Source organism: Rhipicephalus sanguineus, chromosome 4 (genome assembly GCF_013339695.2).
Source record: "Rhipicephalus sanguineus isolate Rsan-2018 chromosome 4, BIME_Rsan_1.4, whole genome shotgun sequence".
NCBI lineage: Eukaryota > Metazoa > Arthropoda > Arachnida > Ixodida > Ixodidae > Rhipicephalus > Rhipicephalus sanguineus.
This window is the reverse complement of record NC_051179.1, coordinates 186,193,043-186,206,338: the sequence shown is the minus strand read 5'-3', so window position 1 is coordinate 186,206,338 and position 13,296 is coordinate 186,193,043. Positions and strand designations below refer to the sequence as shown.

The 13,296-nt window shown below is 45.5% G+C and overlaps 1 protein-coding gene and 1 non-coding gene across 2 annotated transcripts in view; both read left to right on the top strand.

Moving 5' to 3' along the window:
- Positions 1-10,494, top strand: part of LOC119390966 (PHD finger protein 12-like) — an 86,919-nt gene extending 76,425 nt beyond the window's left edge. Inside the window, 2 exon segments of the mRNA XM_049414993.1 lie at positions 3,557-3,691; positions 10,293-10,494. Of these exon segments, the coding sequence (XP_049270950.1) occupies positions 3,557-3,691; positions 10,293-10,439 (282 nt within the window). The 3' untranslated portion in view covers positions 10,440-10,494.
- On the top strand, positions 10,023-10,095 carry Trnat-ugu (transfer RNA threonine (anticodon UGU)). The gene has a single exon. It is a non-coding gene; the product is annotated as a tRNA-Thr (tRNA).
- Positions 10,495-13,296: the final 2,802 nt, after the last annotated feature.

The window sequence follows — 13,296 nt, the reverse complement described above, 5'->3', positions numbered from 1 at the left end:
GCATCGTTCCACCTGTACTTCTAACACCATGGACCAGGGTGTGATAAGGAACATCAAGTGCTTTTATAGGCGTCACATGCTGGAGAGAATGATTTTGTGCGCGGGCGACAGGAAGGACTTCGTCATTACGCTGCTCACTGCCATGCACATGTTGGTGCGCGCATGGGAACAGGTGACCGCGACCACAATCGCAAACTGTTTCCGCCACAGTGGATTTGCAGCTGGAAGTGCGCAGGATAGTTGTGACGTCGACGTGGACGGGGCTGAGGAGCTCATGCCAGTGGCATTGCGCGACACTTTTCGGGGCGTACGTTTTGCCGATTATGTTGAAGTTGACACCGGTGCATCGGTGTGTGGTGCCCTGACTGATGAGGACATTATCGCTCAAGTAGCCGGTGCGCAGCCTGTTGCTGAAGAGCCAGAAGGTGAGGAAGACGAAGATGACGAAGCGCCTGTGTGCCCGTCAGCTTCTGCGGTGATGGAGGCACTTAATGTGGCGCGTCTCTTCTTCAGCTTTGAAGAGGGTGAAGAGGATTCCCTGTGCCGCGTCCGCGCGCTGGAACAGAGAGCCGCAGCTGTGGCATTCAGAGAAAAGAAGCAGATGGTCATCACCGACTTTTTTGGCCAATAAATATTTTTCGTGCCCCCACCCCCGAAATCCACCCATTTTTGCTCACTTTCATTATTTCGAGTTTTGTTTAATTCGAAATTGCTTAGCATTCCCGTGGAATTCGAATTAACGAGCTTTTACTGTAGGATTATCGGAGAGCACCAGTGCAGATACGCAGTCGTGATCACTTTGTTAAATTGTTCGTGGTAGGCACAGTACAACAACGAGTTTTCACTTCAGCTGGTGTTCCAGTGTGCTCTTTCTTGAAGGTATTGAATGGGAGCGATGATATGGGAGGAGTCGACTAAACTTTATTGCTGTATGCGTAAGGACCACACGGTCTGCCGTACGAGAATGATCAGAATAAAGCACGCAAAATAAATGATGATTTGAATCTGCGTACAGCTTGGCGCTTGTTTTGCCTGTGCATTTTTTTTGAATATGCAGTTTCACAGTTCAGTTGAGTGCTTAAATCTTCTCAAGGCTGATGTGGCACTGCACGACATAAGAACGGTGCGTACTGACTTGTGAAATGACGTGGCTTTATTTGCGACTTCGAAACGCAATCACCGGCAGCACGCGCTCCGCCGAAAAAGCACGCGTGGCAGCACGCAATCGCTTCTGCGGGCGAGCCGACTGCCTTCGAGGTTTTCAGTGGCCCATCAGGGAAGCATCTGGCGCTGGCATTGCGCGAGCAAACTTTAGGTTGCCTCGTCTATTGCCGTGCAGTGAAGCCACCTTCAAGCTGTATTTTTTAACACAATTAGTGAAATAAAATAACTCTAGTGAATTGAAATAATGGTAGTGTTTTATTCAGAAAAAAAACTACAAATTGAGCTTAAAGAAATTTCCGGTAAATTTTGTCCAATTTTCTTTTTTTTTCATTGTAGGGAAAGGGTTAAACGGCAGTGTAGCATTTCTGGCCCAAAATATTCTTGATTCAGCACCAATCCAAACAGCGTTTCAATATTGCTGCAGAATCCATTCTGTCTCTTTGCACTGATGCGCTTTTCCTTGTTCAGTGATTTAATAGCCGCACCAATTGCACCAAACTGCACCAAGGGGTAAAACCTGCTACATCGTGCTACATTTCGACAGCAATCGCATAATTTGTGCCAAGCATACGCCAAGACTTCATTTTTTCAGTCTTTCAAAGAGAAAAAAAGATGACAGGCGCTTGAAAGTCGCTGTCATAATTTTTAGTGGTCATTGGAGCAGACAGGCGAGAGCTGTGTAGTTGTGAAAAATCCCTAAGGGTCACTAATTACATGCTCAGCAGAGAATATTATTAGCTTGACCTAATAACCGTCATTAGCGAGTAAATTGCAGTTACAGCCCAATTCTTGATTGAGCATACAATAAATAATGTTCATCTCTCACCGCCATTCGTGCTAGAGAGAGAGAGAATAAACTTTCTTGAAGAATTAGAGTACGTGCAGGGACGTGCAAGGGCTGCAGGGACGGCAACCATGTTGAGGGAAACAGCTCCTGCGCATCTCGCTGAATCATTTCAAAGTAGAAGACACTGTCACGTCTTGCTAAGTACTCTTTGCTGACTGCTGCCACCAAGATTGTGCCTTGCTTACAATGCAGAACAATCACTCACCTAATCCAGGACTACGATGACCCGCTCATTGCCATTGGTGCCATGGGTGTCACAGTATAGTGGACCCAGGCCCATAGCCAGGAAGAGGGGGGGGGCTGCCCCCCCCCCCCTTTGAAATTTTTATGATACATGGTGTTTTACCGAAAATAAATAATGAAAATAGGCGTTTTTCTCAAATAGTCAGGACTTTCAGCAAGTGCCCCCCCCCCTTCCCGAAGAAAATTCCTGGCTACGGGCCTGAGTGGACCCCATGAGCTTTGATCCATTGGAAGCTTGAGCATGTTTCTGTCATATGGGACCCAGCTCAGTCAGTGTTAATTGAAATTTTGGAATCTGTCCAAAACTGTTGAGCTTCATTTATACTCAACAGTTATGCTTGCGCTGCCGGCATCACCTTTTAAGGAAATCCACTCTCCTAGGTCTGGTAACTAGAAGAAAAATTTTTGGCCTTTTGCTCTTTCGTAAAGTTTTCTTCCATAATCTACTTCATCTGGAATTAATCTGAGAAGCTGCTTACTTTTCATCATGTGTTGGTCACCCAGATAAAGTGGCCATCCCTTTCAGCTGTAATTTCTTTTTACATTCTTTCCTTTTGAAGTCGGGCGGAGAATGGCATCGCTTTCTCCTCTCCATTATTACCACTAAGGACCAAGCATTGTACAAGTCTGCAGTTTAAGAACACTTTGTGGTGTAGCTGCAAAGTATTGGCTTTTGAAACTATTGTAAAACATTCCGTTTCCTTGACTGTTATTATTCTTTAGTTCTGTACTCATATTGTACCCACCACCCTTGTAACGCTTTCTGTGTCCTGAAGGTATAGGCATTAAGAAGTAAATAACTAGAAAGTTTCTCCATACTGTACCCCTAAGTGTCAATTAATTGACCTGATTACTTTATCTCCCTCAAAGAAATAACCACATCACTGCTCCGTCTATATATACTTGCTGCTAGCGACACATGCAGACAATGCTTTTGCCACAAAATGAGGCGTTTAATGCATCAGAAAGAAATGTAAGCTGGACTTGGTCGTCCCACTTGTGTCTGTTTCGTTATGGCCAGGGCCCATCCCAAAGGCAGGGGAAACTGGCATGTCCTATCCATTTATAAGCAACTTGTCGCTAGGCAGGTGTAATGGACACACAGGTTGGCAATTGTTCTCATGTCCTGTACCTGCATCAGTTGCCTAAAGAAAGAAAGCTGGCACGCAGACACATGACAGTCATCCAGGAAGTTGGCATGAGAGAAATATGCATTCTTTTAGAACATAATGGGTACCCTGATCTGTTTTGTTTTCTAGTGAATAGGCCCAGCAGAGCCACAAATGTAATTTTTGCCTGCAGATTGGCAAGCACTACGAGCTGCTCAACTACAGTGAGCATGGCACCACCGTGGACAATGTGCTCTACTCGTGCGACTTCTCCGACAAGCGGCTGCAAGCAACCTCAACTCCAGCTGCACTGGCTGCCCCTCGACCCGTGAGTGCGACAACTAACAAAATTATCTTGCATTAGGCCAATGAGCAAAATTGAAGCTCGGAAGTACTGGTTACCACTTTCGGCATACAAGTTCTTGAAGCGTGCTGTGCATTCAAGCCATCCGTTTGGTACAACCTCATCTGTAACACCAATGTGAGATTTTTGAGGTACATGGCTCGAAAGTGGGATTTTTGCTTAACTGACTACTTGGCTTTAATTTCTCAACTGTGACTTGTGCCCTGTAGTTAATAATTAATTTAATAATTAGTAAAATTTTCAAATTAGCTATATTTGTCACATGTTCCGAGAGATACACAGTGGTTCAGAATTCAATTATGAAACAACTCATATTAGAGGCAGTTGTTTCATTTAGGAGATTTGTTTACTGGGAGTGTATTCTGTCTATTGTACACACACCATACTCATGCACAAATGAGGGTCCCAAAGTGTAAATGCTGAAAATGGAACCCTTGCTTAGAAAGTAACACATCAGGGCTCACTCAGTAGAGAAGCTGAACGCTGTTGCATCAAAATGAGCAGTGAATTTGCCAATGCAAGGTTGCAGCGTATGCCACTGAACATTGTCTTCTCGGCCCACTAAACTACGCCTTGGGGTGCTTAATTTGGCGCAAAGTTTCATGACTGATTTCTAGGGGTGTACGAATATTCAAAAACTTCGAATAACAAATCGAGTAGCGTTCTGTTTTATTCGCTTTTCGAATTTAATAGTGTTTCTTTGAAATACCGAATATTTTTCAAATATTTTTCCAATAATCAGCACTGACAGGAAAACCCTGAAGTAACAAAACGTTGGAACATAGAGGGGCCACTTTTACTTGTTTTTAATAAATCAATTATATCAAGATTCATGCCGCCCCAGGTTTAAGGGACTATGAATGCTATATTGATCACCAGATAAAGGCATTTTTGCTTAAAACTGCAGTGTCACCGAAGTGAACGCGTCGCCAGTCCACTATCATCACCATGAGGTTGATCATGGGATGACGGGCATTACAGCTGCATTCCGATGCAGAAATGCAATTTCCGTGCATGTTTACGAGACTAACGACAGACGCAGCTGTATGTTAATGTAAATTTTCTTGCAGATCCAGCATTCAGCAATGATATTTACCTGCCTTTGGTACTAAGATTCATGATGTGATAACTGGTTTATCTGTTTCATTAAATGTTTAGCTGAATGTGCCGTATTCTGTTCAACATTGCTCAATTCTTAAGCCTCAGTTTTATTTAAAGGCTGTTGACAAAGTGCGACATTGAATACTGTATGAATGAAACTAGGGAGTTTTAAGGGCACATTTCTTTGTTTGACACAACCTTGCTGAAAATCAGCAGATAATGAAGCCAAGGAAGGTACAGGGGATGTTAATTGTATTGTTTTAAATGTACTGTAGTAATTACGATATAGATGTAAAGAAAGTAAAGTGGACGAAAAGACAACTTGCCGCTGGCAGGGACCGAACCTGCAACCTTAGGATAACGCGCCCGATGCTCTTCCAATTGAGCTGTGGCAAGGGTCATCCTGTCGTCCACTTAATCGAGCATTTTATGTGCAAGCAAACCTGTCAGCGCTGTTCGTAGCCATGACGATGAGTGGAGAACACTCTTTCTTTTTGCCAGCTGGTATCACGTAGCACGTGATCTTCTAATGAGTGGAGAGCTGACAAATAAGCCCTCGCATACTACCTGAAGGCGTCAAGCCTGCCAGAATGAGGCCCTCGCTATGAATGAACGAAACAAGGGAATTATGAGGGCTCGTTTTTTGTTTGACACAACCTTGCTGAAAACCAGCAGACAATGAAGCCAAGGAATGTATAGACCTCGTGAGCTGGTATGGTGGCGCTACTGCTCTCGCCCTCTATCGGGGTAGCGGCGCACTGTTAGGATTGTCGCCTACGGGCCCGACTGCATGTTTCAAGGTGGCGGCTACGGTTGCGGCGGCCGCTGTTCTCCAAGAACGGCCGCCGTAGTTCTTTTTTTTTTCTGTCTGCGTGTGTAAATACACTGTGCTAACTTATCTTTATTTATGTTTTTCTTCCTGTCTCAAAAACCTCTTAAACTACAGCCGTTTAAAGCTGCCGAAAACCAGCATGCAGAGTAAGCATTCAAAAAAACTTCGTCCCCTATTCACCTCAAGCCATTCGAGGAAGACAGGCCCCTCTCAGTCATTCTTTTCGCCGAAAACCGAACTGCGAGCCCTACCAACAAAAAAAAAAGAAAAGAAAAGGCCGACAAAAAACAGCTGTTTGCGCCGGAAACAAGTTCTTTTCCGTCACTTGGACTCCACGCGGGGAACAGTAGACCAACGCCCACCCTCCCTCCCACACACACACACAAACACGCTCACAATGCACGCACACACACAGGCGAGCAAGCGCACACACTTCACAGACTGTGGGACTGCAAGCGAGCGCCCATCAGTTCGTCGACCACTGGTTGTTGTCTGCTAGGAAAGCGCATCGCCAGCCATGGCCGCCAGCCCGCGCGTGAACGTGAGGACAAGAAGCGACGATCGTGTGTTGTTCTGCGGTTGTCGTAGGATTGAAATTGCAATAACGTGTGTTTCAAAAGGAGTCTTGGTCGCTTGGTACGAAGTTGCACGCGAGTGGTCAGTGTGTGGTCTGAAAGAAGAATTGATGTGCGCGATGGAATCTTCCGACATTATTGGGAAATGCAGAGTGCAATCGAAAACCGAGGACTACGCCGAACGAGTGGAGGTGACCTTAGGATTTTTCAGTGCTCTACGTGTGCTGAGCCATACCGAACTGTTTTCGTTCTCAGCGAAGAGGACGCGGCAAATTTGTGTGTGATTCCGCACCGGCTACCCCTGCTCGCCGCTCTGGCTGGCAGGAAATCACGCGTGAGAGCAGGAGACGCAGACAGGCACATTGCCCCTCTAGGTGGCTGTTGTCAGCCTGCTATCTTCCTATTTCTTTGTGACCTTGTAAGCTTGTGTATACATTTAAAATAAATAATAAAAGGCGAAAAAAAAAAACGCACGAAAGTGGGGACACTTACGTACGGAATTCGAGGCGTTGCTTACGCAGCCCCGCACAGCTGCGGTAGAGTTGTCTTTCATTTTCGTCCGACTTCTGAGGTAACCCGCAGAACTTTAAAGCTAGTAGCTTCCGAACGGTGTTCCTACAGGTCTTGTGCCAGCCATGCATGCAGAAGTACGAAAAAGTACCGGACTACTGCGACGTTTTTACGTCCTTTCGGCGAGGAGCCCTGTGTTTCTACGTGACTCCGGGCACGGGAGCAACAAACGACAATCCCAAGTTTTTCGCCGCGGCCGTCCGGTGGCGCTGCCTGTTCGGTTCAAAGCTGCAGCGCACTAGGCCTATAGGGGACGTTAATTGTATTGTTTTAAATGTACTGTAGTAATTACGATATAGATGTAAAGAAAGTAAAGTGGACAAAAAGACAACTTGCCGCTGGCAGGGACCGAACGTGCAACCTTAGGATTATGCGCTCGACGCTCTACCAATTGAGCTACGGCAGTGATCACCCCCTCGTCCACTTTTTCGGGCATTTTATGTGCATGCAAAAGTGATGCCAGCTGGCAAAAAGAAGGGGTGTTCCACATTTACCGTCATGGCTACGAGCGGCGCTGACTGACACTCCCAGGTCTGCATGCACATAAAATGCCCGATAAAGTGGACGAGAGGTTTACCGCCACTGTAGCTCAGTTGGTAATGCATCGGGTTATCTGAAGGTTGCAGGTTCGGTCCCTGCCGGCAGCAAGTTGTATTTTCAGCAAGTAGTTAATCCCAAAAGCACGTAGTTATTTTACCAGCAGTATTTTTCGATCTGAAAGGCTCTAAAGACGGATGCAGCTTTCCTCCAGCAACGTTGAGAATTGATAGCGATGCTGCCAGCCCTTTTCGCGATTTGTGAAAGCTATCGTTGTTCTGCTTTCGCAGGAGTTCCTGTAACTATGCTTAACCACCTTTATTTATAGCTTTTCAACTATTTTTGAAAATAACAAGCTGTTACAATGAGATGATGTGGCATTATACACCTTCCCTGTATTTGTACCGCGTTGTGTGCGCATGCGTCCAAGGTTGCCTGTGCCTATGTCATGGGTGGATTATGCCGGCGTCGTTACTCTCTCGATGCACGAGCCAAGCCAAGTCGTCGAAAACGTCACTGCGCATATGCGCGGCCGCGCCGAGTAGCAGCGTGCGTCATTTCTGAGACGAGGTGTAGGTAGCAAAACTATGTCGCTCCAAAATCTTAGTGACCTGGAAACTGCGTGCACGGTTGCATGAGCACGCTGAAAAGTTGCTCAAGACGCGCTGACAAGCGCGGGATCATTATGTCACGCGAAGGCAGTGCCACTTTAATGCATACTACTGACGCAGGCCTATATGTGCATTATTATGGAACAGTACCTTTTAATATAAAGAAACGAACAATATTTCAATACTGACAAAAAAAATCGTCGACCGCGTACAGCAATCAACAGTCACGTGGCCGTCTTCATCGGATCATTCATGCTTTTGCCACCAGAGGCGCCACAGGTCATTTTTCGAGCGAGATGGCGCGGGAGGAGGCGACAACGCATCAGGTTTTGTAAAGGCCTAACCGCATGCATTGCACGCAACTTTCGAGCGAAGGCGACTGCGACAAACGGGTTCCGTCGCGACGGGAGCACCCATGTGTTCGTGACAAAGTGTCACGGTTGCTCGATTGAAAACTATTGCGTGCACGCAGGCAAATTATGAAAAAGAATTACAGAGTAGATGAATGACAACATGCCAAATTTATTGTCTTGTTTGAGATAAAGATAAAAGCGTTTCGTGACATTCTTTTTTCGCACTCTTATGTTTAACCACGACAGTAATATCTGCTGTGATCCCATGGGGCGCCCGGAAGTGTACGCTGCCTACGCTACGTCGCTCTTTGCAAACTGCATTATGTTGGGGTTAGTCCACGAGGCGCATCTCGGCCGTCGCTCAAAACTCGCGTGCATGCAGTTGGGCCTTAAAGGATTGCAGCGATGACATGGACAACGATGTCACGGTAGCACCCGAAGATCGCGACGAGTCCGTGTTGGCCACAGATGCGTTGGACTACTTGAGGAAACTCCGCATATTCATAGAAAAAAGCGGAACAGCAACCGAAGCGGCGCATAAAAATACGGACAGTCTATAATCGTTCGTGACACAGAGTTTGTGCTGCACCCGTCAAAAAACGATCACGAACTATTTCAAATAAACGTGCCTTGTCTGACGTTCACGTGTGCATTGTTGTGAGAAACGAGTTCAAGGACGTACCGTTGCAGAAGTAGGACGTTTGCGTTACTGAAATTCTATTGTTATGGTAAATTTTTGGGCTTTCACTAACGACCTTTCAGAATAACGAACATTTTTCCGCGGTCCCCTGAAGTTCGTTATACCGAGATTTCACTGTAATATCTTCAGCTCACTCAGCAACTCAGTGTATATCTACTGTCCTCGTGCAGCCAGGGTTGATGTGTTTTTTACTTCTTGTGAGTTTTACTTTATCACCTCTGACTTCACGTGCAGACGCACACCGTCACTGTACTGAATTGTCTATAAGCATGCGTGAGCATGCATGGCACGTTGTCAGCAATGCACAAACGATGGAACTGCCTACACTGCTCATTTCTGTAGCGATCAATAGGCTGTATTCGGGAGTTGCTTTGCATGCAGCAGCAGTGGGGAAGAGGTCCGCTTTCACCTTGCGTGGTTGCAGATGTCTGTTCTTTTTTCTGTGAATGCCTCGAAGAGAATATGTGAGGATGTTTGGTATAATGATACTGCTGCAAGAAATGCTGGTTGTGCACAGCATCTGGCAAGTACATTTCATTGGCGAGGGTTGAGTGCTTCGAGGCTTGAACACATTTCACTGAAGCGCGACTGTAAAGAAAGGTCACATCTAATTGCTATAATCCTTCTGCTCCAGTATGTAATATTAGGATATCGAAAGGACACCTAGAAATTATCAAATGTGCGGTGATGAATCGGCACCCGTCTTTCAGGTCAACAGCCAAGCACCGTAATCACTGTTTCATTTCGTTGTGTCTAACAAAGAAATGAGCCCCTCGAAAAAATTCCCCTTCTGCCTTACTTTCATAGGGAGGGCTTTGTGCCAGCAAACTTGATGTCTTAGGAAATATGTGTTGTTTTATTGGTCAGCTGCCACATCGTGAAAAGATCGCGTGCCACGCAAAGCCCTCTGGCAAAACGAGTATTCCACGCTGTCTTGGCTATGAGTGGTGCTGGTTAACACTCCCAGTGATTTAAGCGCACATCAATACCTCACAAAAGTGAACGAGGGAGCACCCTCCATCGTAGCTCAGTTGGTAGAGCATCGGACGTGTAATTCAGAGGTTGTGGGTTCGGATCCCACCGATGGAAACGGTGCTTTTTCATCTACTTTAATTCCTTCCAATTTAGGTCATAATCATTACACTACACTTCTAGAACAACAAATTGCCTGTTGGTTTCATTTGGTTGCGTCTAACAAAGAAACGAGCCCCTTGAAAAATTCCCCTTGAAGTGTTAAATTGTGACATACAGTTGTACCAATAATGGTATTATATCACATTTAACAGGGCATTAGGAGGACGTGCGGCTGCCGTGTGAATCCCGTAGGTGCAGCTGGCTGGGAAGGCACGGCGTTATTACACCACGGCTCCCTCATCAAGCTGGGCTGTCTCCAGTTTGTCTTCAGCGTCACCAACAACCACCACGTCAATTAGGCGATGATCGCCACCTTGTACATAACAGCCATTCAATAAACTGCATGCAACAGCAGTGTTGTTTCCAAAGTACTCTCAGAAGTGTTGCCACGGCGTTTGAAGTAGGTGTCAACAGTGTTCGAGCCATATGCTCTAGCCTTTGATTACTTTTGCACGATTCTGTTTTCGAAACATTAATACAGCTATTGTAGCCAACTGAAATGCTTGCATTTTAAATGAGTAGTATTTGTACTTCTATTACAGCAACTGTGACAAAGCTACAGATTCTGTTTTTGACAGTTTTAAAATACATCTGGGCAAATGATATATAAATCTGGTGGTTGAAGAGATGTGGCACAATTCCCAGACCATGAGATTTCTGCCGCACTTTGAGCATGGCCTAATCTAAGAGGTCATGTGAAGGAGCAATGCTGATTATGTGCCTGTAGGTTCTGCACCAAAGGAGATATTCATAAATGGTTTTACTTCAGCCACACTGGGTGCATTGGCCATGTTGAGTTGGGCAGTCACGGAGCGTCTGCTAGTAGTACTATCCATTAGCACAAGATGAGAACTTTCGGGTAAAGAAAATGCAGCTGCTTCCTTCGACAGTCAGTAGCAGGGGTCGGCAGGCCTTATTGTGTGGTCACAAATTGATGAGAATGCATTATTGGTGTTTTGCACTCTTAACCTTTCAACTGCCAATGGGAATTTAAAAAATTTTATGTAATGCAAATTTTTTTTTTATACTTGCATATTTTCTGTCTGTTTTTTTTTTTTGCTAATCTTCTTTTCTAAATAATAGGTACAAAGAATGCATGTGGCAGTTCTACTGGTCTTGGGAAAAAAATGAGTAAACACACTGTGCACAACTGTAGCCAAGTACTTTGGCTCATCTGTTGTGCTGCATTGAGGCGAATCATCAGTCGAAATCTTTTGGAGATGTAGCTCTGCTACGCCATGTCTCTCAAGGTCGTTCATCGCATCACAATGACCTTGAGCCAACAGAGCACAAGTGTGGCAGGTGCGACGTCACGTCCACTGCATAGAGGTGTCGCACCTACGCTCACGCAGAGCCTTGCCACTGTGGTATTGCATGACTAACAGACGCTCGCATGCCCCTCTTTGTGCCTTTCCGCTATTCCCAGTGGCCATCGTGACGTCCCCTGTCCGATTAAGTAATGTCACGTGCAACAGATGCCATTGAGTGGGCAAACAAGAACCGGTTTGTCTGCTATCAGGTGCTCCCTGCTCTTTCTCCTTCCACAGCGAGGAGGAGCACCTGGAGGTGTCGCACCTACGCTCGCGCAGAGCCTTGCCACTGCGGTATTGCATGACTAACAGACGCTCGCATGCCCCTCTTTGTGCCTTTCCGCTATTCCTAGGGACGAATGGAGCGTAGCGAAGGAAAGAGAGCAAGGGCAGCATTCACTGAACACTCGTGCACAGCTGCAATGCCACAACTAAATTTCGTTCTCTGGGTGGTTTAGGGGCTCTTCAACAGCTGCTTCGCTGCTGCTTGGTCGTTCAGTTTCCCCATAGATGACGCACTGGCCAAGACGTCTGTGTGTGCTTCAGCGCAATCGACAGGCTGAATCCAATTGTCCAGTAGATATAGGCTGTGAAATCTCAAGCAAAGGCAAAGTTGCTTGCTGAAACGTCGGAGCAAAGGGAGGCCAGATTAGCATGTTACAGAGAAGCCAAGGTTTGCTAACTACTTTAGGGACCATGTCACCTTCTTTGTCAGCATTCAAGAAACAGAAAGAGACGCACCATCAAATTTGCAATAAAACCTCATTTTGACGAAACACTGTGTGTAGTCTTTGCAAAACCAAGCCAAACATACAGTACTCGCGGATTGAAACAGGACAATGTAGGGCAAAGTAATGTACATACTTTCGTTTCCACCATCTTCAATTCGGGTCATATTGGCGTAGTTTGGACTCGAATGCGTAGATCAGAGCCAACATTATTTTTAGAGACCAGATTCATCGTGACACGATGTGGTTATCTCGAGCAGTTGCGCATACCAGTCATTATACGAAAAAAAATTGATGTCACGTTTGAATTCATGAGTACTGTATGTTTTACTTGTGATAACTAGGTTTACAGGAGTTTTAAAGCTCAGTTCATTTTTAGAGGAGTTATAAAGCTCAGTTCAAGGGAAAAAAATTAAATTCAGATAGGCAGAGCATCAGGCTGAAGTAAAAATTGAGCTTGGTGGCTACAACCTCATTACAAAGGGGACTCTCACAGCATTCATCCAAAAATTTAGAGTCCCTTTAGGGAGAGCACAGGCAGAGGCGTATGCTGTCATGAGACGCGCATAAATTTGCATGAGATGTCAGTCAACTGCATTGTTATCTTCCTGGGAACAATTAGATGTCACCACTGGTTTTATGTGCCGAGACTTGGTCAATGAGGTGTTAATTCACATTTGATTCATTTGCATACCCTCACTACTGTAGTTCACTTTGATTTACATTTGACTCATCTTATGCGCTAATTATTGCTTCTAATCACTTGGCGTACTCTTACTATGTTAGGTGCTGCAGTGTTGCACCTTTCTTGGAACCTTTGGTGTTCACGCTGCTGGATGCCAGATTACGTTGCTCATGAGCCGCAGAAGGCTTTTTGCCTTAATGTACAACCTTTGGGATTGGTAACTGTTACTCAAGCACAACCGTTGCAGCAATGCAAATTTGTACACCACCTAGGCTAGCATAAACAAGATGTCTTCTCCATGAATCTAACAGAAATGGCCAGCTAGCATTTTATGCCGTTCTACATTGTGCTGGAATAATTCTTTTATTGTGAGCGGTTGATTACTAGACAATTATACGCAGGATGCACTACATTATCGGGCCGGTACTGAAAT